This window comes from Panthera tigris, chromosome C2, assembly GCF_018350195.1.
Source record: "Panthera tigris isolate Pti1 chromosome C2, P.tigris_Pti1_mat1.1, whole genome shotgun sequence".
In the NCBI taxonomy this organism is placed as follows: domain Eukaryota; kingdom Metazoa; phylum Chordata; class Mammalia; order Carnivora; family Felidae; genus Panthera; species Panthera tigris.
Genome location: NC_056668.1, coordinates 71,049,181 through 71,072,742, shown reverse-complemented (window position 1 = coordinate 71,072,742; position 23,562 = coordinate 71,049,181). Strand labels below are relative to the sequence as shown.

General features: G+C 52.2%; 1 protein-coding gene across 12 annotated transcripts in view; it reads left to right on the top strand.

The window, feature by feature from the left end:
• The window catches only part of TNK2 (tyrosine kinase non receptor 2), a 45,564-nt gene extending 31,859 nt beyond the window's left edge, over positions 1–13,705 (top strand). For 2 of the 12 annotated variants that reach the window (XM_042998428.1, XM_015541478.2), the window contains exons 7-15: positions 1,025–1,151; positions 1,564–1,710; positions 1,795–1,889; positions 6,832–7,026; positions 8,409–8,500; positions 9,076–9,120; positions 9,849–11,203; positions 11,306–11,401; positions 11,574–11,705. In XM_042998428.1, coding sequence (XP_042854362.1) covers positions 1,025–1,151; positions 1,564–1,710; positions 1,795–1,889; positions 6,832–7,026; positions 8,409–8,500; positions 9,076–9,120; positions 9,849–11,203; positions 11,306–11,401; positions 11,574–11,705 — 2,284 coding nt within the window. The other 10 variants (XM_042998430.1, XM_007090934.3, XM_042998432.1 and 7 more) reach the window with 7 other exon arrangements.
• The last annotated feature ends 9,857 nt before the right edge of the window (positions 13,706–23,562 follow it).

Genomic DNA, 23,562 nt, shown 5'->3' with positions numbered 1-23,562 from the left:
TGTGTGAACTCATCCTGTGCTGACACCATCGTGGTCCACTGGCTTTGGAGGCACCCAGAGGAGTGTAGTCTCCTTGTTTTGGGGTGGGAGGAGTAGATCTAGTTCTTGCCAGAGCACCCTTCTCACCCAGGATGTACGGTCACCCTAATTAATAACTGATTTTATATGTAGAGTGACCATACATTTCAGATTACGTTATGCCTGTTGTTCTGGAGTAATTAATAGCACCCCCTTCACACCCAAGCATCCTGGTTTGGATGGTAAATTATAAGGTCCCCTTATCATAGCACTGTGAAATAAGCAGATTATTGTTACTCGCATTTCACAGATGAGGACCGTGAGGCTTTAGAGATCTTGAGTGACTGTCCCTGGGTCCCACCCCCTTTGAGTGGCAGGGCCAGCTCTCCAGTCCCAGGAGAGAGTCTTTGATTCTCCATTCGGTCAGCTTCCCCGTTGCTCTGTACCTCACCCCACCCCGGAATACCCCTTTGCTGGCCTCACTGCAGTGACATTTCTCTTCCTCACCTAAAAGGGAGTCCCAGAGGGAGTGTGGGATGTTTGGGTGAAGTGAGTGTAACTATTTCCACCCGTTTTGGTTCTTCCCCAGACCCTATCCAAATTTCCCACCCACACCTTCCTGCTGAAATGACCCAAATCCCAGGATCCTGCCCCAAATCCGGAAATTGTCATCCTCCCACCACAATTAGAAAACAGCCTGAGATCTTATCCCCTCACCAACTCCTGTAGCCTCTGACCTCCTGGCTTCCCTGACCTGGGAATTTCACCCTCTTCCTACCCCAGGCTTCATGTGAATAAAGACACGAACATAGATGATTTTCTCCATCTGTGCACCCCATAGTCAACATGTCCTGTCCCTGTTCACTTTGCACGTGTCCCAATACTTGCTGTTGAGCCTGGCACACAGGGTAACAACACGTTTGTTGAATGAATATGTTCTGTCCATTGGGCTGATGTGGGTGGGTGTGCTCTGAGGGGCCTTCTTTTTGACCCCTGCCTCTGCCAGGTGTGCTCCCGAGAGCCTGAAGACACGTACCTTCTCCCATGCCAGTGACACCTGGATGTTTGGGGTAACATTGTGGGAGATGTTCACCTATGGCCAGGAGCCCTGGATTGGCCTCAATGGCAGTCAGGTGAGTGGCTGGAGATGTGCTCCCTACAGGATGGGTGGGGGCTGATTTGATTCCTGGTTCCCAACCTGGCCCTGTTGGAACTAGCTCTTATTTGCTGGAGTTCCTGTCCCCTTTGCCCGGTGTCTGCATGACCTCTCAAATAGTTGAGCAAAGAGAAGAGCCTCCAATGGTCAGGAGAGGGGCAGACTGGGGCTTGTTCACATTCTTTTCCCTTGTAATAGCCACCTATCCAGAGGCCCCAGCCAGGGGATAAGGGTCAGAGGCCCAGGGATAGGCTCCTGGAGACAGACCTTTTCTTTGGGGTGCAGGCATGGCAGCCCACAGCTCCAGTTGTTCCATGGGCTGGAGGGAAGGTGGGAAGTGAAGAGCTGGGTGCTCTGCTTGTGCTCAAACTGCACCACCCCACCGCCAGATTCTGCATAAGATTGACAAGGAAGGGGAACGCCTGCCGCGGCCTGAGGACTGCCCACAGGATATCTACAATGTCATGGTTCAGTGTTGGGCTCACAAGCCAGAGGACAGACCCACCTTTGTGGCCCTGCGGGACTTCCTGCTGGAGGTGAGGGCTGGTCTGCCCATGGGGGCTGAGGTATCCCAGCAGGGGTCAGTCCCAGGGTGGGCAGTGACAGGTCTCCGCCCCCAGGCCCAGCCCACTGACATGAGGGCGCTTCAGGACTTTGAGGAGCCAGACAAGCTGCACATCCAGATGAACGACGTCATCACCGTCATCGAGGGAAGGTAGGGAGCGTGAGGCTGCGCCTACGCTGCCTTGAAGGGTGCAGGGTGGAGGGGCCTGCTGGGTGAGAGCTCTTCTGCCTCCAAGGTTCCCATGGCAATACAGGCTGTGGGGAGCCTGAGCTGTGCAGTAAGGGGAGGACAGGCCCGGGTCCAGTCTTGAGTGCCTGGGGTTAAGTACCAGATGCTGCTGCTAAGAGGGATTTTCCCTGCCTAGCACCACCCTTTCACCCTTTTCCCACTCGGCTCCAGCCCTGGCTGTGTGGGTCAGAGCCAAACTGCCAATATGGTGAGGCAAAGGAAGTGGCTCAGCCTTGGCCCTGGGGCCACAACTAGGGACTCTGGAACTCCTGAACATTCCTCTCATCCTCTCTTTCTTCCTTTCCCACCTCCTCCCAGGACAGGGACTCTAGACTACCCGGCTGGGTACCTGTCAGAACCCCAAAGCAGCCCCACCCTCTTCTGGCAGCCTCTGCCCTCCCACTGAGCCCCACTGTCACCTCCTGGGGCTCCCCTCCATTTTCTGCTGGGCTGCCCACCTGGGCTCCTTTGTCCCCAGTCCCCATTCCTTACCTGCCCCTGCCCAGACACCTGGGACACACGTCTCTGCCTCCAGGCAGCATCTCCTGAGTCATGTCTCCTACCTGTAGCCCCCATTCAAGCCCTTCTGCTAAGGAGGCCCTACCCACCACTCACCCCACCCTCTGTTATCTGATCCCCAGGGCTGCCGAGGAACTGGTTGGGGCAGGGCGGGGTCGAGGTGCCTTTGGGGTAGGGGGTGAGCATGGAGGACCAGGAAGAGGAGCAAGGCAGAGGAAATCCCCTGTGCTCCCAGCTCCTCTGACTCAGAGCCAGGCAGGGATGAGGACAGGGTTCGCTTCCTACAGAGCCATTTCTACCTGGGCTTCAGGTCCGGGGGTCTGGGGCCTTTAGTTCATTCAGTCTGTGCCTCATGGGGTGTTGGTGAGAGGGGAGAGCTTCTGCGTTTGGTCAGAGTGATAGAGTAGGCCCTGGAGCCCAAGCTGGTTGTGGAGGAACATGACCTACCCTCACTGTGGCCCCAGCACCTCTTCCCCAGGCCAGGGCTTGCCTAGCCTTTGGGCCCAGTCTGAGAATATGAATGACAAACCAACAAGTTGTGGGGGTGAAGTTTGGGGAGTTAGTGGTGGTAAACGAAAGCAGAAAGCTTTTAGACGGAGAGAGGCTCAGGGGACAGGAAGGAAGACAGTCTGTGGGTTTGGGGCTGAGGAGCCAGACAAGGGACTGGGGAGCATTCCGGAAATAGGAAGATTAGGGTGAGGGCCTGTCTAGAGGGGCATGGCAGGGTGTTAATTCAGAAGTCTGGACCTATATCCATTCCTACCTCCAAGAGCAGGAGGACCTTGAACCTGACCCATCTTGTGCACCGTAGCCCTCAGGTTTTTACCTCCCCCATCCCTTGCTCTCAGTGGGGACCCAGTGGTCCCCAGCGGGTGACTCAGTTGCTTCTTGTGTTCCTGGGGTGTGTGTCTCTGGAGCTGGCACCCTGGGTTACCACCAGAGCTAGGCGGGCAACAGGTGGGGCCCCAGGGGAGCCGCTCCTCTTGGGAGGCACTGTGGTCGTGCCCTGCCCTGCCCTTGCGTCACAGCCTCCGGTTGGCCTGGGCTGCTGGCTCCGCAGCTGCCTGCCAGTGTGGGCTTGCTGGGCTCCTCCTCCAGGGCCATGGCCGACTTGGACCACAGCGCCTGCTCTTGGTTCCTGGAGCTGCTCAGGAGGTGGGAGGTGAGGGGCAGGAGGCCACAACAGCTGGTGAGGCTTTGGGAGTAGGCCTGTATGCGGATGGTACCAGAGCTTTAACTCTGCCCCCTTGTCTTTTCAGTGCCCAGATGTCTCTATGTTTGTTTGGCTGACTCTGTCTCCATGTCTCCTAGTGGAGGGGCTCTCTGTTCGTGTGTGTCTTTTTGGGTCTGGGCTTGTACGTGTGGGTCTCTGTTTCTGTGTCTCCTCTTAGCCTGGCTCTCTGCTCTGTTTCTGCTCATCTGTCAGCCTTGGACTCCTCTTGCGGAAGCTGTGCCAGTGTTTGTTTCCAAGTGGAGTCTGAGAGGCCCCTTGTCCCTGGCTCTGATTGGTTCCGTAGGCTCAGTGTTTCTCGGGGTAGCGGGCGGTGGGCAGAGACAGGACACCTAGATGTTTTGCTGAGCCTGTGAGGTGCTGTCTAGATGGAAGGACAAATGATGACTTGGGTCTTTTCCATGGGTTCTTACTTGGAAATTAGGATGGCTGGCAGCTGTTTCATGTTCCATTTTTATAGATCTAGAGAAGGGAGACAGAGGTTTTGAAGTCCGTCTTCTGGGCCTTGGCCTGGTCTGGCCTGGTCCCTGGAGCCTCTGCTCCCAGTGGTAGGTAGGGGAGGGGGATGCAAGGGCCTAAGTTGTCTCTCAAAACCAGGGGCTGCCTGGGTCTCTCAGAGAGAGGTGAGTGGGGTGGGGTTTTGAGCAGAATATTCAAGCAACATTTATCAGCCATTTCTGAACTACTTTAGACCAGGAGTGGGACAGAGGTCTGAGATTTCCAGAAGCTGGTCCCAAATAGAGCAGGGGCAGCCTGCGGCATGTTCTCAGCTCAGGCCTTGGCTTCCCAGGTGCCACTCCACTTTGTACTTGTCCCAGGATACTGACAGGTAGCAGGAAATAGAGAGTTCGTGCTGGAGGTGCTGGCCCCTTCTCCTGTTCCCCCAAGGACTTCTGTCCTCACTGCAGTGTCTGCCCATGGTAGGCCTAGCCCTCCCATTGCTATGGAGACTCTGGCCTGTTCAAGGAGGGGGAGCGGGTGTGGCCAATGCAGGAGGGTGGGGAGGGTGGCCTCAGTCCTCTCTGAGCTGCTGGTACTTCGGCCCTACTGATTCTCAGAGGGGCACAGGTAGGCAGCACGATATAGCATTGGCCATCTCAAGACTTACATTTGAGCCTTGTCGAGAGGATGCTGCTTCTGAGGGTGTCTGTCTTAACACTTGCCCTGCCCTCCAGCTCCCCTCCCCTAGTAGCACAGATCTTTTGGGAAGTGATGTCGGGACTCCCAGCAGTCCTGGAGGCTCTTGCCTCGGCCATACCTATAATAAAGGGAGGTGGGTTGGCATCTCTCACTCTCAGAAGTGGGTCCAAAGGAGCCCCTGTGTGTTCGGCTGTGCTGGCAAAAGGAAGGGGGTGGAGGGAGTGACCTGCCAGTCTGGCCTTGCTCAGGGTCGACACAGGGAAGATAGGGTCACAGGGTGGAACTGGTCTTGGACATGCTTCTGTTCTACTTTGAACTATCTCTCTGCCTCGGTTACCTCTCTCACCCAGGTTAATGAGCACCTCTGAAGAGGTGTGGAGAGCAGAGTCCAATGTCCAGCCTGGGGTTGGTGTTTAGAAGGTCTGTTAAGGGGTACGCAGAACCCAGGGAGCCGTTGGGTGCAGGGGTGGGGGGGGCAGAGAGCAGCAGGGGGTCCCCTGGTGTCAGGCATCCCTCTTCACCCTGCTTCATGGGAGGCTCTCGACCTCAGCCAGTCCCCGGGACTGGGGTGCTAGGGGACGTTCTCTTCTCGGAACAGCCCTGCTGTTTTCCGATGGGCTTTGTCCCTTCCTGGGTGTTGTCCTCCCTTCTTGCTTCCTTTCCTGCCCTTCCCACCCTAGGGCAGGGTGTAATCACAGGGCTGCTGTGTCTGGTGGTAGGCTGGTCAGCGGCCCTGTTTATGGGGAGGCTGGGCTCCCAGCCCTCTGCCGCCCCACCTCTTGGCTTCCCAAGCACTGCTGTGCTCATGGGGTTTGACTTGTGATCTCCAGAGCAGGCTGATTGAGGTCGTGCTGCCCCAACGGGCCATGTCACCTCATGGAGGAGGGTCCAGGAGCTCAGCCTCCATCTGCCCTTGGTCCCTGTGGTCTGGCTCCAGTTTGGAGGAGACCTTGATGCTCCTGGCTGCCCAGGTGGGGGTTGACTGGGTGTGTGCATGTGTCCACCACAGCAGCATGAGGCTGCACTACCTCTGCCTTAGCTCAGATTCTGCCCATGTCGTCTGGTGTGAGCGATCCTAGTGGCAGACAAAGGAGCTGCATCCTGCCACTTGAAGTGTCCAGGAGGGCACCATCCTACCCCAACTCAGGGTTAGGCTTAGGCTACGTCAGTAGAGGTTCTGTGTCTGAGATCAGAGTGGGGAGGGGGTGGTCCCACAGTCCAGCCGCACTGGGAGGCTGGGTCCCCTTATAGACCCCTTATTTAAGACGAGTAGAACTCCCCAGGAGATGACCGGGGTTAAGGGCACAGGTCCCACAGCCCTGCGTAGAGGTGGTGGAAGACACTGGAGATACAAAAACTGGTGATGGGAAGGCGTGGGTTGCTTGCAGTGCTTCCAAATTCACAAGGGGCTGCATGCAGGAGACAGAGTGTGGCTGGGGGGCTTGGCTCCAAGCCCAGTGCTAAGGCCATGGTGTTCCCTTGGCCACTGCAGCTCAGGATGCCCGGGAACTGGGCTGAATAGCAAGGTCAGGTGGCCAGAGGGTAGGGGTACAGGCCTTGCCGGGGAGGAGGGAGGCAAGGCAGATTTATAGGAAGGTTGGTAGCTGCAAACGAACAGCCAAATTTGAATCCTGAGTCTGCTATGATCTGTCTGGGAAGTGTAGGCAAGTCCTGTCACTTATTTGTAACCTATCTGCTTATTTGTAAACTGTCGGAAAAGGTTGTCTGACCCACCTAAGTGTCTTAGGGTAAGGAGTGTATAAACAGACAGGCCCTGTACTGGGAGAGTGACAGGTCGTGGGGCAGGCAGGCTGATGACAGACCAGCCTGGTCTCAGAGCCATAGCCCTTGGGTCCCCTCCTGCCAAGATAGTCAGATATATTCTGGCTGGAGAGAGCTTGGAATGAAAAGGGTCCCACTCCCTGGGGCCACCTCACACACCCTGGTGTTCACCATGTCATCTCTGTTGAGCAGGGCTGAGAATTACTGGTGGCGTGGACAGAACACCCGGACACTGTGTGTGGGACCCTTTCCTCGCAACGTGGTGACCTCCGTGGCTGGCCTTTCAGCCCAGGACATCAGCCAACCCCTGCAGAATAGCTTCATCCACACGGGACATGGCGACAGTGACCCCCGCCACTGCTGGGGCTTCCCCGACAAGATTGATGAGTGAGTGCATTTGGGGGTGGGGGTCACCTGTGGCTCCAGAGTCAGCAGCTCCTCCCTGGGTATGCAGGCTCTCACTGCCAAGGTCCTTGTCACAACAATAGGGCAGAGGGTCTCTTATTGCCCGAAAGCTGTTCCCTGTAGGCAGAACTGAGGTTAGGAGCTTCAGAGGATGGAGGCACACTTCTGTTTGGTGGAACCCCCCCAGAACACCGACCTTAGGAACATGGACTTGAGAACAGCCTCTGGAATGAGTTCAGCAGGAGGGTTTCTGTCATGCCCCCTAGTGTTTGTGTAGAGTCTGGGAGATGGAGCCTGCTGGGTCAAGCCCTGGGGTGTGCACAGGTGCCAGGGGGTGAGCTGGGGGCCCAGAGAAAGAGCTCCCTGTGGGGAAAGCCCAGGAGGAAGGTTAGGCAACACCCCCCGCCCCTGCGTGCTCACTCTCTACCTGGCAGGGGGTTCAGTCTCCTTTAAGTGAAAGGATGAGGTCACTGGGGACCTGTCCTCTGCGGAGGACACAGAGGAGAAGAATTAGTCACTTCCTGGGTGCCCTACCCCAGCGAGCCACCTGGCAGCTCCTCAGCCCAGGCTTCATGCCTCTCTGCTGGCCCCAGGAGGCTTCGAGGCAGCCCTTTCTCCTGACTTCTCCTGACATTCGGTTCTGCCCTGAGAGGCACAGTGAAGCAGGCCTGCCCTCTTGCCCCCACACACCAGAACCCGAAGCCCTGGGAGAGCAGCTGGCGTGAGCCAGCACGGGCCTGTGGGAATTGGGGCGAGGTGTGTAGACGCCCTCCAGAAGGTGGCCCGGCACCCTCTGCCCTGCTCCTGGCGTGCTGCGGCCAGCCCAGCCCCATTCCTCCAGGCTTTCATCAGCTCAGTGACTAAGTCCCAAGGCCTGACAGTCAGCACAGGGTTTGAGAGGGTGAATCGGGAGCAGGGCAAGTGGCCCAGCCCCTCTCCCACCTGGCAGCGGGGCAGAAGGGTGCCTCCTACGCACCCCGACAGGGGAGCGGGCCCGGCAGGACAGGAGAGTGTGCCAGCAGGTGGCTGCTAGACATTGGGGTGCCATGGCGGTCATGGAGGGCCAGCTCTGCCTTTGTAGGGTATTGTTGGAGCCCCTTCAGTCCAAGCCTTTCACCCTGCAGTCAGTTCTGTCTCTGCCCTCTCTCCATGACACCCTCCCTGAGTACCGTCTTCGGGGAATTGCACGTCCTGTGCTCCAGACCCAAGTCTGTGCGGGGCTTGGACAAGATGGTCCCCTACATGCACTCAGGGTTTTGTTCTCTGCCTGACCCCGGGCATCTCCTCCTGAGGTTCCCCACGACCGTCACCACTCCACACCCTTCCCCCAGCCCCCACCCTCTGACCCGGTTCTCTCCCCACAGACTGTACCTGGGAAACCCCATGGACCCTCCTGACCTGCTGAGCGTGGAACTGAGCACCTCCCGACCCACCCAACATCTAGGAAGGGTGAAAAGTAAGAGCCTGGCTCCCCAGTGCCCCCTAGTTCATCAGCTGCCCAGGAAAAGGCACTGTCTTGTGCAGGCACTCTGAGCTGGCTGTTCTGGCTCTGGGACAGTTGGGCCAGGGCTGCCGGGGGACAGCTGTGACCCGGCTCCGGCTGGGTGTGGGGTGGAAGAGGAGAAGCAGCTGTATCCGCCGAGGTGGGCATCCTCGGCCGTCCTGTGTTGGCCTGCCCACCTCAGCTTCCCTCCTCCCTCCTTCCCGCCGTGCTCAGATCCTGGCTTTCCTCACCCCCCCCTAATCCTGCTGTCCTCTCCCAAGCCAAAACCACCCCACAGGCTTCATGTTGGCCAGGAGCCTCATCCATCTCCCGGATCCTGTGCCTGTTGTTCCGGAACCCGTTTTTCCCCATCCTGCCACCCCATTGCTTCCCATTGCTCTTGGGTGTATATGTCCACTCACTCCTATTCACTGCCCTCTCTCTGTCTCTCTCCACACTCTGCCCTCTTGTCTGGCTGTCTTCCCTTCCCCCCGTCCTCTGTCTCTCCCGCTCTGTCCCCTCTACTCTCCGCATGGCCTTTCTTGCAGGGGAGCCTCCACCTCGCCCACCTCAGCCTGCCATCTTCGCTCAGAGTAAGTGGGGCTGCTCTCGATGCCTTGGCCCCTGCCCCTGCCCCCTCTCTCCTCTCATTCCTCCTCTCCTTCTGAAAGGTACAGAGCCCTGGTGGGCTGGCCGGGCGGGAGGGGAGGTGGGATGTGTGCTGTGAGCTCGTGCCGCTGACCTGGCCCAGCATGCCTGCCTCTCCCCCGCCTTGCAAACACCTGGGCTCCTGGAGCAATTGTGTGGTCCTGGTCCCCCCTCTCCACCGTCACCTGGCCCTGCTTCACTCCCTTTGGGGCCTGCAGAGGCTGTGTCTGGGCTTTCGTGGTGGCTAGTCAGGAGCTCTGTGCTCTTCCAAGGACAGCTCCTGTTGCCCTTAATGGTGGAGGATTGCCCATAGCCCGCTGCCTGCACTAGTGGTGTGCTGTGTGCCATAACGGAGTGGGGACAAGGGATTACCAACCAGGCCCAGGAGCCCGGGATACCTGGGGTCTCGTGTGTTGGGGTATTAGGCAGGTGTGGGGTGTTGCTTGCTCTAGCTGAGATGGAGGCAGGGGCTCATTAGCCTGTGTGGAGAGCTCATGGCGTCCAGAGCAGGTCCTGTCCTCCCGTGTGAATAGGGTTGGTGTGCCTTGAGAATTTTGGCAGCTGAGGGCTAACCTCTGGGGGCATTAGGAGTGGGGAGTTGGTGGAAGACACCTGTCTTTCTTCCCGTCCCCCTGACACTGCCTTCTCGTTAGGATCTCCCTCTCTATCCTAGAGCCAACCTACGACCCAGTGAGTGAGGACCAGGACCCTCTGTCCAGCGACTTCAAGAGGCTGGGCCTCCGGAAACCAGGCCTGACCCGTGGGCTGTGGCTGGCGAAGCCCTCAGCTCGGGTGCCAGGCACCAAGGCAGGGCGTGGCGGCGGGAGCGAGGTCACACTCATTGACTTCGGCGAGGAGCCCGTCATCCCCGCCCCCCGGCCCTGTGCACCCTCACTGGCACAGCTGGCCATGGATGCCTGCTCCTTGCTGGACAAGACTCCACCACAGAGCCCCACTCGGGCACTGCCCCGGCCCCTGCATCCCACACCTGTGGTGGACTGGGATGCCCGCCCGCTGCCCCCGCCTCCTGCCTATGACGATGTGGCCCAGGATGAGGACGACTTTGAAGTCTGCTCCATCAACAGCACCCTGGTGGCTGCAGGGGTCTGTGCTGGGCCCAGCCAGGGTGAAACCAATTATGCCTTTGTGCCTGAGCAGGCGCAGCTCCTCCCTCCCCTGGAGGACAATCTGTTCCTCCCACCCCAGGGTGGGAGCAAGCCGCCCAGCTCGGCCCAGACCGCACAGATCTTCCAGGCGCTGCAGCAGGAGTGCATGCGGCAGCTGCGGGTCCCGGCTGGCTCCCTGGTCCCTTCACCTGGCCCAGCCCCAGCGGGTGAGGACAAGCCCCAGGTGCCCCCCCGGGTGCCCATCCCTCCGAGGCCCACTCGCCCACGCGGTGAGCTGTCACCAGCCCCCTCAGGTGAGGAGGAGATAGGGCGGTGGCCTGGACCTGCCTCCCCTCCCCGGGTGCCTCCCCGGGAGCCCCTGTCCCCTCAAGGCTCGAGGACCCCTAGCCCCCTGGTACCACCTGGAAGCTCCCCGCTGCCACCCCGGCTCTCAAGCTCACCTGGGAAGACCATGCCCACCACCCAGAGCTTTGCCTCAGACCCCAAATATGCTACACCACAAGTGATCCAGGCACCCGGCCCACGGGCTGGTCCCTGCATCCTACCCATCGTCCGTGATGGCAAGAAGGTCAGCAACACCCACTATTACCTGCTGCCTGAGCGCCCACCCTACCTGGAACGCTACCAGCGCTTCCTGCGTGAGGCCCAAAGCCCTGAAGAGCCGGCCCCCTTGCCTGTGCCCCTGCTGCTGCCCCCACCCAGCACCCCAGCCCCTGCCGCCCCCACTGCCACTGTTCGACCAATGCCCCAGGCTGCCCCAGACCCCAAGGCCAACTTCTCCACCAACAACAGTAACCCAGGGGTCCGGCCACCAGCCCTGAGGGCCACTGCACGGCTGCCACAGAGGGGCTGCCCTGGGGACGGGCCAGAGGCTGGACGACCAACAGACAAGATCCAGATGGTGAGTACCGGGCCTGGCTGCTGGTTGGAGGGGCGGGGGCCCAAGGGCCCGGGAGGAATGGGCCCAAGTGGTGCTGATGGGTAGGTGGGTGGGTGTGCCCAGCTGCAGGCCATGGTGCATGGGGTGACCACAGAGGAGTGCCAGGCGGCCCTGCAGAGTCACAGCTGGAGCGTGCAGAGGGCTGCCCAGTATCTGAAGGTACCACCACCTGCTGCCCACTCTGGCTTTCAGGGACCCTGAAGACTGGTTCTGCTGCTCTCACCTCCTTTTGCCCCTCCCTACCATCCTGCCTCTGGCTCTCCTCTGCCCCTACCCTGGCCGGTGCCCTTCAGCCCCAGTGTGTCCCATGGCACCACCCTCTGCTCCTCAGGTGGAGCAGCTCTTTGGGTTGGGTCTGCGGCCGCGAAGCGAGTGCCACAAGGTGCTGGAGATGTGTGACTGGAACCTGGAGCAGGCAGGCTGCCACCTCCTGGGCTCCTGCGGCCCCGCCCACCACAAGTGAGTGAGCCCCTCGGGGAGCATACCCCCCTAGAAGAGAGCCCCACGCCTCGAGGGCCTCGCAGGGCCTCGCAGGGCCAGGAGACACAGGGCTGCCCAGCTGGGAGGAGGGAAGGCAGCCCCCACCCTGGGATGCAGGCAGTTTCTGGGTGAAAACAGTTTCTCCTCAGTGCATTTAGACTTTGTAGTCACTTGGTGCAAAAGAACTAATAAGTAAAGAGAGAGCACTGGAGCCTCTCCCCTTGTGGGGGCTTGCTTCCTAACCCCACACAGCACCCTTGAGCCTGCGTCAGGGAGCAGCAGTTTAGGGCTCAGTGATTTCAACATACTTCTCACCTCTCCATTTCATATTTCAGTTTAAAGTTTTAATGCCATTTTAATGGAACGCTTAACCAAAAATAATCCCATTACTTTCCTGTTAAAAATGTATATGTGGACATGTAACAAATGATACAAATGATCTGTAGTATAAATGTAAATATATACATCATAAATGAGAATTGTATCAAGTCAGAGGTGGAGATATGGGTAGATCCCAGCATTGTCCTCGGAGGGACGCTGGTGGGTGGGGGGTTTTGGAGCTGGTGGGCCCTGGCAGCAGATAGCTGGAATTAGAGCCCAGCCTTCCGCTCAGGGATGGAGTCAGCTTGGGCATGTTTCCCGACCTCTTCAGCCTTATCTGTAAAACGTGTACTAATGAGGGCCTGGCTGGTTCAGTCAGTAGAGAGTACGATCTCGGGGTCGTGAGTTTTAGCTCCACATTGGGAGTAGAGATAACTTAGGGGGAAAAAAAAATCTGTACAAATGACAGTATCTACCTCATAGAAATGACTAGAAGAAACGAGGGATGCATCTGTCAAATCACACAGCAAGCGTCTGGCACATGGGACACCATCACCTAGTGTCAGCTGTTAACTTGTGGTGATTCTTACTAATTTGCATCCAAAGAAACTTAGGCTTTACCGTGCCTGTTGCCCTCTGATAGTCTAATACTCAGTAGTGCTGTTCTCTCTTTTTTTTTAATTAAAGAGAAAAAGGCATCCCAGGATGATAAGTTCCAAAATCATTGCTGACTTTTCAACCGATTAGCCCACCATCAAGAGGCCCTCTTGTGCCCACGCACTCTAGACACTCTGTTGAATCAGCCCCTGTATTGATAGAGGGGCTTTCTCGTTGTTTCCTGTCCTTTAGGCGCTGAGATGTCTGAAGAGCCAGAGGGTCTGCCCTGAAGGAATCACTTGAGCCTGTCCATCTGACAAGGGTGGGGAGAAGACCTGCCCAGGCCTGGAGGACCTGCTGCCACTTGCCGTGGCAGAGCAAAGCCAAGGCAGCAGGAGACTGGGAGCCCCGCCTTGCTGTCCCTCCCTCACCCAGTGCTGTCCCTGCAACTTTGGATCAGCTCTTGGTGCCCTTAGCCAAGGGGTGGGAAGGAACCCCATGAAGGCAGGCCTGGTGGCCGCCTCAGCAGGCCCTGCAGCTGACCTGCTTCTGGCTCCAGCCCCTGGTTGGGCCTGTGGCCGGAGTGTGTTTCCATGCTCTGCCGGTGGGGAAGCCGGGCTTGACTCGTGCAGGGAGGATGTGTTGGCCACACAGAAAGGTGGACCAGCACCCAGCAAGCCCTCCCCAGGGTAGGGCCCTTCTCCAGGGATCCCCTGGAGGGCAGTTAGGGTGTCGGAGAGAATGTGACTTGTGGCCTCACCATGGATATGTTATGGGACTAGGCTGGTCTTAGGATCTTGTGCCTGGAAATAGCCCTGAGTGGCTCAGGAAGCAGAGCGAGGGTGCCAGATTGTTCTCTGGCAGGGACCAGGGCCCAAGGCCCCAGGGTTGGAAGGAGACCAAGGGGGCAGCTGCCCTGGAGGGATACCAGTGCTTCCTCTTTGACCCAGCTCCTCCCCTGTGCTGTTCTGTGTTTTCCTACCAGCCTGTGTCGCCAAAGTTGCTGCCCCAGCTATGGATACCTGCTTCTTCCAGAGAAATAAAGTTAGTTTCTATTTTATGTTACTTACTTGTGACTGTCTGTTTCTTTGACTCTTGGTCAGCAGCCTGAGGCCCCGGGGCTTCCCAGGCCACCACCATCTGTCCAGGGTGGCAGTCCTCCTGGTGCCACCTGTGGACAGAGGGAGGAAGTGCGGGCCCCGGGTGACCCTGGCAGAGGGGCAGAGCCCCTGCTGATGTAGTCACTGACTCTGTCTCCATGGTTTTGCTCGAGAGTTCTATAAGGCCATATATACTGCAGGAGAGAGCATGTACGATAACTCACCTAGTTAGAGCTAAGCCAGAACCTTTAGTAATGGAGGAAAGCTTCAATATGTATTTTGTTTTTCTGAATATTTCATATGGTTCAAAATTCAAAAGGTGTTGAAGAGTCCTCAGTGAAGTCTACTGCCCCAGCCGCCACCTCCCCTCCCCAGAGGCTGCCTTCTTGTCTGGTTTTTTTCACAGTACATTCTGAAGGGTTCCATGGCCATACTGAAAGAGTGTCCCCATTCTTGTTCAGGGGTGCCTGGGTGTGTGGATGTACCATAGTCTGCTTAACCAGGCCCCTTGGGCTGCTTCCAGTCCTTTGCAATTATAACCGTTGATGCAATAAATGGCGTATATGGATTATTTTGCACCTGCAGGTCAGTCTGAAGGATGAGTTCCCAGGAGTGGAACTCCTGAGTCCAAGAGTTTGTGCAGTAGTGATGGGTGTTGCTGAATTGCTCTCCACAGAGGAGCTCATTCCAGCAGCCACAGCCACCAGCGTGTGAGAGCTCTCTCCCTGTGTTCCAGAGCTTTCTGATTTTGGCCAGTGAGATGGGTTTCTGTAGTTTTTGCATTTCCCCAATGGGTGAATAAACATTATAAAAAGTGATTTGGGCCATTTATATTTCCTTTTCTGTCAACTGCCTATTAATACCCTTGGCCCATTTAAATTTTTTTTTTTTAACGTTTGCTTATTTTTGAGAGAGAGAGAGAGAGCATGAGCGGGGAAGGGGCAGAAGGAGAGGGAGACACAGAATCCGAAGGAGGCTCCAGGCTCTGAGCTGTCAGCACAGAGCCTGACGCGGGGCTCAAACTCACAAACCGCGAGATCATGACCTGAGCAGAAGTCAGATGCTTAACTGACTGAGCCACCCAGGCACCCCTGGCCCATTTTACAAAGTAAGTGATTAGTCTGTTACTGGTTCTTAGGAAATGACTGGATGAAGGGAATTAGCTCTTTGAGCTTTACCATGTGATCTGAACTTTAGGAAGACAGCTAAATCATGAGAGGGGAAGCTGATGGTTTAGTTTATTAAAAACCACACAAAGGCCATTTAGGATGGGCCTGGGTGCTGTCTATGTGTTTGCTGTTCCAGGCTGGACTGCTTGGTGGGCCCTCAGGCCTGGGAGGTCTGGGCCTTCAGATCCAGACATGTTCTGAATACCCTGTGTACTAAGTTGAGAATTCAATTATATTTTACTGCAATTTAAAAATATTTAGTCAAGAGGTGCCTGGGCGGCTCAGTCAGTTAAGCATCTGATTCTTGATTTCAGCTCAGGTCATGATCATGCAGTTCGTGAGATTGAGCCCCATATTGGGCTCTGCACGGACAGCTGACAGCATGGAACCTGCTTGGGATTCTCTCTCTCTCCCTCTCTCTCTGCCCCTCCTCAGCATGCAATCTGTCTCAAAATAAGCATTTTTTAAAAATAAATAAAAATATTTAATCAAAATATATCACCCAAAAGAAAACATTAGTATGGTTAACTTTGGACTTTGCTGTTAGACCTGGATTCCATTCTCAGTTCTGTTTGATCTTGGAGAAGTTACTTAACCTTTCTCAGCCTATAATCTGGGGGACAGTAATCCTTGCTTTTTAGAATGGTGATGTGGATTAAATGAGATTGCACAGGTAAAGTATTTTGCCTAGTGCATGGGCCATGATACGTACCCAATAAACTATAATCATTATACATTTTATTTTTTCATGTTGCTGCTATCAATCAATAGCTTACATTCACACTGACCACATCTCTTTGCGTGCAATTATCTTCTCTTCCCATTTCCCCTTAATTTCACTTTATTTTTTTGAAATAATTTTCTTTTGCTACAAAGTCATTCCTTTTTTATAGATCATGGACATTTTCCGTTTTTTTTTTTTAATTTTTTTTTTAAACGTTTATTTATTTTTGAGAGAGAGAGAATGAACAGGGGAGGGGCAGAGAGAGAGGGAGACACAGAATCTGAAACAGGCTCCAGGCTCTGAGCTGTCAGCACAGAGCCCAACGCGGGGCTCGAACTCACGGACCGTGAGATCATGACCTGAGCCGAAGTCGGACGCTTAACCGACCAAGCCACCCAGGCGCCCTGATCATGGACATTTTCAACTCCCATTTTTTTTAAATGCTGTTTTTCGGTAAATGATGGCAGAGCTAGTACATTTTAGATATTTTGCAAGGGTGACACCAAAGGATCTGGGGGCTCCTCAGAGGATTGGGAAACCCCATATACTTTTCTTGCCAGATACATAGCCCCTAAATCCTAGGGGCTTCCTGCTGTTTTTCTCACTTCTAACCAGCCTGCCAGTTCTTACGAGCATCTCCTGGGTTTGTTGAAAAGATCTTAAAGGAGGATGTTGAGAAAGCTGGCCCAGGTTCGTTTGCCAACAAGGAGAATCAATAAATCAGCAAAAATTCACTGGGTATCTTACTGAGTCAAGCCCTGAAGAGGGAATACAAGCTGAACAGTCTGTCCACAGGACTGTGACATTATAGCAAGGTGATAAGTGCTCTAAGATCACAATGTGCCCGATGCCTTGGGAGCAAAGGAGGTGGCTCCCTGGAGTAGGTGACCTTGTGCTGACTTGATGGGGAAGAATAGGCATATGTCAGGAAGGTGAGGGGGCGTGCAAATATTGCAGGTGGAGGGACTTATGTAAATGCTCAAGTTTGGTAAGGCTGGAGGCCATCCTTTGGTTGTGTATTTGGGATGAGTTGGAGGTAGCTTTTATGTGATCCTGATTCTGATGGAGTGAGGCAGTCCTGGATCATGAAGCCGCTGGTGTGATACCCGGAGGCCTTTTGACCTTGTAGATGAGGGGAGACAGCAGAGAATAAGCAGAGCAACGTAAGTCTATGTTTTTAAGAAGAGAGCTCTGCTGAAAAGTGGCTCACTGCTCCACTTTAACCATGAGTGGAAGAAAGATCTAGTAGATGTGTCTCACTGCACACTGGGAACACAAATGTGTTCTTAATTTGAAGCAAATGAATTTTACAGAAATTTGACCTTGGGGAATGGAACGACCTCCAACTCTGGAATCCTTGACTAGAGCAAGGGTTCCCAAAGGCCAAGCCAGTGCCAGTGGTGGTCTCGGGTCAAGTTTTGGTCTGAGTTGAAATAGTAAGAATATGAACCATATGACAGTTTTTCTTAAAAGGTATTCAAGTTCAAAGTCTGCCTTTGTTCTGAGATTTTTGTCTTCCTGCATTTTTGGTATTGAAATGGCTATTTTTGTCTGGTGATGATAGTGATACTGGCAGGTGACAGATTTGTCGCCCTGCCCTTATGTGGTGATGCTATATCAGCACACACTCTCCAGCAATTATTGTAAGGATCCCTGAAATCTAGCCTCAGAACCGCGGGACAAAAGTGCTTTTGTGTTACGCAGCACCACCTATTGGTCAAAGAAGACATTGCAATCAGGCTAAATTTCAGATGACAGAGAGAGAAGATTGTGTGAAAGTCATTGCCCAATAAATACATTAAATCCAAAAGCTGCTGGCCCAGGTCCATGGGTGCTAAAAGGGACTCGTCCCAGGGAAGCTGGGAGGGGAGGTAACTGGTTCTCCCACCATCTGGAGCCAAATGGAAGCCAGCTAGGATTTAATGGCGGGAAAAGGGACTGGCTCTGAAGACCACCCCTAAACCTAGGAAAGAAACCTAGGTTCTTCCTAGGAAGAAGCCTAGGAAAGAAACCTAGGGGCTCCCTGGGGGGATGCTGTGGGCTGAGGAAGTGCATGCAGTCATTCACCAGTGAAAAGTCCTGGGATGACACAAGTGCCCTTTGGGAAGCCCCAGCCACTACTATATATATATATATATATATATATATATATACACTATATTACTATATATACTATATATACTATATATACTATATATACACTATATACTATAATATATACTATATAGTTATATATATATATAACTATATATACTATATATATATACTATATATACTGTATATATATAACTATATAGTGTATATATATATATATAGTAAATATATATATATATTTAAATGTTTTTATGATTGCCACACATGCTCATTGTTCATGGAACATTCAGAAAAGCACTGTGAGAAAATTAAAATTACCCAGAAAGGCATTATATTACTATATATACTATATATACTATATATACTATATATATATACACTATATACTATATATATATACTATATAGTTATATATATATATATAACTATATATACTATATATATATATACTATATATACTGTATATATATAACTATATAGTGTATATATATATATATATATAGTAAATATATATATATATTTAAATGTTTTTATGATTGCCACACATGCTCATTGTTCATGGAACATTCAGAAAAGCACTGTGAGAAAATTAAAATTACCCAGAAAGGCACTTGGAATTTTGTTATATTTTCTTTGAGTTTCTTTCCTGTGCGTGTATGTTGTGTGTATTACAGTTTCATAAAGGCCATCCTGCTTATACTGTTTTGTAACCCCTTTTTACTTAATATTTTATACCACAGGCAGTTTTCTATATCTTGAAACTCATTTTCTCAAGGGACATTAAAACGCAGCATAGTTTTCATTCTATAGAAATGAAATGCAGACATCGTTATTTAACACCTTGTTAACATTTTTATTTTGCAGCAAATTATTTTAACAAATACTGCTAAATGACTTTTCAGAAAGATTTGTCTCTTTTATTAAAACAAAGTATATGTGTTATTAAAGAGAGGACTTGTATTTTGGAGATAACGTTTTAAAATATTTCTGAATGAAGTCATCTGTTGAGGAAATGGATGGTTGGAGGAAATGGGACACGGGTTGATAATTGTTGAAGCTGATGATGGAGTATGAGGGCTTATTGTAGTCCTCAAGATGAGGGATGTTCCTTTCCACAATAAAAAGCTCAGCAAAAATGCACGCGTTCTCCAGCTAGGGACATTCCCACTGGTCCAGCCGTCTTCTCTGAAGTCGCCCCTTGGAGGTTTCTTTGTTTCCGTTGACACAAGGCAGACCCCAGGGATGCGTAACTTCCACCTTTGTGGCTCTGGCACAGAGTGTTCAGAACCTCCTTCTCTTGCTAGCTTTTGCAAGCTAGCAAGGTGGAGTTTTACAAACCACAGAGCCAAATCCTGAGGGAAATATCTCCAGTCCTGTCACCAGCCTTGTCACAGACCCCATCCCGTGTGTTCACCCTTTATCCTGAGGCCTTGCTACTAAAAGGGCTGCACGAGGTCCATCCACATCAGCATCACCTGGGAACCTGTTGGAAATGCAGAACCTGAGCCCTATCCTGGACCTACTGAACTAGAATCTTTGTTCTACCAAGATTCCCAGGAGGGGCACAGAAACGGTCAAGTGTGTGAAGCCTTCAACTAAGGCAGCCCTGCTCTAATCCCAAAGAGCTGGTGGGCCTTGGGAGGCCCCGCCTGGCTGCCAGGAGCCCCTGGTCCCCGTAGGCAGGGCTGTGCTACCTGTGCCCCCTCCCATGACCCATCACCCAGCCTAACTGCCCTTTTTTGAATAAATAATTCACTTAAAACTATATGCAAGGAATTTAGTTGCCAAGTATTATCGTAAATAATTGGAAACCATCAAAATGTACCATCATAGGGGATTGGTTAAATATAACTGTTTCATCCACAGAATGGGAAATAGCACCACAAATCAAAGAATCCTTAAAAAGACCATTTGATTAATAATATTAAAATCAATTATTTTGAGATATGAGATTGTGGCTTTTTTTTAACTTCTACATTATGTTCTGCAAAATGGCTTCCTATTAGTTTTTTTTTTTTCAATTATTTTGGTGGTAAAATACACATATCATAAAACTTATGCTTTTTTTTTTTTTTAACTAGCTCATCCTAATGAGCATGAAGTGGTATCTCATGGTTTTGATTTGCATTTTCCTAATGATTAGTGATGTGGAACATCTTTTCCTGTGCTTGTTGCTTATTTGTCTCCCTTCCATTTTTTAATTGGGTTGTTTGTATTTTGTTGTCCTAATTGCCCTTTTGCCAGACACCATGACCTATGCCCCATCTCTCACCATCTGGTTTCACTGGCCTTGGGAATACTGCTTTCTGCGTTTCTCCTCTCTGCAAGCACGTGACGTGGGCTTGGTTCTCCCTCCATACGCACAAGCACCTTCTGTCGTGGCTGTTCCTTTTTTTGAGGGAATTATCAGCCTGTTCTTGGAGGAGCAGCACCATGCATGTGTCTCTCGGAGTCCCCATATCTAGCCTGGATCTACACCTGTCCAGAGACCGCTCGCAGTCCTGCTGATGGTCTCCAGCCCTTGTGAAATGCCACCGCCCCCACGGCTGTCTGTCCCAGCCCCTCCAAGTTCGGCTGCTCTTGTGCACGCGTGCATGGCTAGCAGCTGCCCAGTGGTTGTTCACGGCGGTCCTGCCAGCTGCGAGCTGCCCTCTGGAGCAGTAACTAGGTTCTGTGGGCTCACAGTGAGCGAGGGGCAGGGCCAAGTTAGAAGGAGCAAAGATCAAAAATCACAGAAGCACTCGTGTAGTAGAAAATGGTGCCTGGACCTGGGTTCAGGGAGGCAGGGGAGAGCCCAGAGAAGAGTTGGAAAGATGACCTCAGGGGATGGTTTTGTCTCTATGATTAGGTTTTAAGCTCTAGAGAGCAGACTTGTATCTTATTCCTCCCTAGGTGCTCTAGGAAAGTGTGTCAATTACTTGCTTTCATTGTTTTCCAGGTTAGCATTTCTATTTCATTTCCCTGCCTCACTCCTTCTTCCCTTCCTCTCTTCCTTTCCTCCCTCCCTCCTTCCTCACTCCCCATTGGAACTGAGTGGCTTCCTTTGTGTACCTAGGATACATTAATTGTATGACATGAGGTCTGATGGTGGCAAATTGCTGGCTCCGGGTCCCTTTCTCCCCTGCCAGCACTAGATGGCCACGTGGGGCAGTGAGCACCCCTCTGTCCTGTCAAGGGCAGGCCTTGTTGGCCTGTTGGCTGCCCACCTCTCTCACTTACCTGCTTCCCCTTAGAACCTCAGGAAGGTTCTCGCCACGGAGGTAAGGGAGAGCTGGTCAGGAAGGATGGCCGAGCTGCAGAAAATCCACATCTGGCCCATGTTTTGGAGGAACGGTTTGGCTGCCGAAAGCCCTGGGGTTCTGAGCACTATGTCATGTCTGATGGTCACCCTGTTTTCCCTACAGCCCAACCCACAGGTGAGAAGGCTGACAGTTTTCTCCAATGCTCACTTATTTTTGTCTCAGTTGCACAGCTCCCGTTTGGAATAATTCTCATTTTCAACTCCTTTATGTCTCTACTAGGTATTTGGAAATTTCAAGGATCAACTATTTCCACATATGTCATCCAACCAACTTATTCAAACAACATTTGCCTGCATTCCTGCCGGAGGTACAGTCAGAAGCAAAACGGGGATAGGCTCCCGGGCTTGGCATTTGCTTAACGCCAGACAAGCTATTGTTCCAGCTACGTCCCCTACCAAAGAAAAGGAGTGTTTTTTTTTTTTTTTCTTCCCAAATAAAACATTTCCTTCTTTGCCAAAAGGACATTCTCATTTTAGAATTTCTGGAACACCAAAATAAAAAATAATAAAAAAAAATAATAATAAATAAAGTCTTTAGCTCAAGTGTAGTCTGACACTTGAATATACAACCACCATGTAACATCTTGGTTTTGTCTTTTTCTCCCCCCACTGCGTTCACGTCGTGGTACATTCATAAGCACAATCCACTGAGTACATGTGCCAAAATGTCCTTCTTAGTCGTTCCCCTTTGGGCGGGCATACAAGTACTTCCCATTTTCCTTCTGTAGTTCTTATTGCCAAAGCTAACTGTTAAATCTATTACTATTTAATCCACTTCACTTGGTGCTTAACGTTTCATCTGGTGTATTCCAAAATACACTTACAAAATAATTACCCGTCATGACCTGAGCCGAAATCAAGAGTCAGACGCTTAACAGACTGAGCCACCAGGCACCCCTCATCATGCTATTCTAGCTATTTATTAAGCACATCTACACCTAAGAACTTTTTTTCCTTGAATGGTACACATTTTGGCAAAAATGAAACCCTTAATGAAACTTCAGGAAGCCTTATTGTACTTAATTCCCCTTAGATATAGACACCTCAGGAAAGTGGGTATTTCTGCCCCTGGTTGTATGATCTTAGCCAAGTCCCTGTCCTTCCCTGGGCCTGAAATTCATGGGCCATAAGGGAGCAGGTTGGAGGAGGGCCCTCACCAGCCTGCCAGGCCCAAGATCCAGTGTTCTGTCCCAGGGAGGAGAAGCTGATGCTTTCGCTCTGCCCACTGCACTCCTCACCCTTGTCTCTCTCATCTTCCCTAAGGGGCCGGGGTCACAGACAGAAGCCCTGGTGAGGCCCCAGGCTGCCATTCCTGTGCAACCTCATTCCGATCTTTTAATCTCTCGGGAGCATTGGTTTCCTCATCTTGAAATGGGAGTGAGCAGTTTTGAAGCCATACATGTGTCAGGGCTTCTGGCGTGGCGGTGAGGTTTTATTACCCGTTACCTTTTGCTTCTCCCCCAAAGCCCAAGCTGGAGGTGAGTCCTTAGCTTCCCAGATCCCCTTTTGTGCCTCCCGCTGTGTGCAGGGCATTATGAAGAGAAAGGAGAACCACAGTCCTTTCCCGGTAGGGAGCTTACACGTGGGTGGGGAGGCCGACTCACAGAGGAGGTGGGTAAGCAAACACGTAAGGCTAGGCTGGAAGGCACAGCCGAGTTCTGAGACAGGAGCTGGTGTGGATGGGCCAGGAAGTTCTGGGAAGACTCACACATAAGTAGGCCACACGATATGCACATATGCACACATATGCAGCCGCACTAACGGTTCCGGGATCAAAGCCGCTTGGTAGGGTGCTGGCCTTAGTGCCTCTACCCTAGTCTGCCAAACCTGAGGAGCATGAGGCGCTGCCTGTGGAACTCCACGGCTTGTGGCCCATTCTGATGTTACGCCCCTCCAGTGAATTTTTTATTTAGGTTATTGTATTTTTCACTTCTATAATTTCCATTTGGTTCTTTTAATTTTTTATTTCTCTCCTGAAATTATCTTTTTATTCAGGTCAAGAGTGTTGTTATTTCTTAAAACAAATTTTTAAAAAATGTTTATTCATGTTTGAGAGAGAGAGAGTTGGAGAGGTGCAGAGAGAGAAGGAGACACAGAATCCGAGGCAGGCTCCAGGCTGTGAGCTGTCAGCACAGAGCCCGACGCAGGGCTTGAATTCATGATCTGTGAGATCACGACCTGAGCTAAAGTCAGATGCTTAACCAACTGAGCCACCCAGGTGCCTCTGTTTGTTGTCATTTCTTGGAGCATGGTTATAATAGCTGCTTTAAAGCCTCCTAGATAATTCCAACATCTGCCTCATCTTGGGATTGGCATCTCATTACCTTTTTCTCTGGGAGATGTTAAATTTTTTTGGTTCTTTGTATATGGAGTAGTTTTTGATCATGTGTAGACATTGTGAAAATTATGTTCTAAGACTCCAGTCTTGTTTAAAGTCTGTGGAGAATGTTGTTTTGTTTGTTTCAGCATGTCCTTGATTTAGGTAGGTTCAGGCCACGAGTTTCCTCACCTTCTGTAAGCTGTGTGGTTCCAGC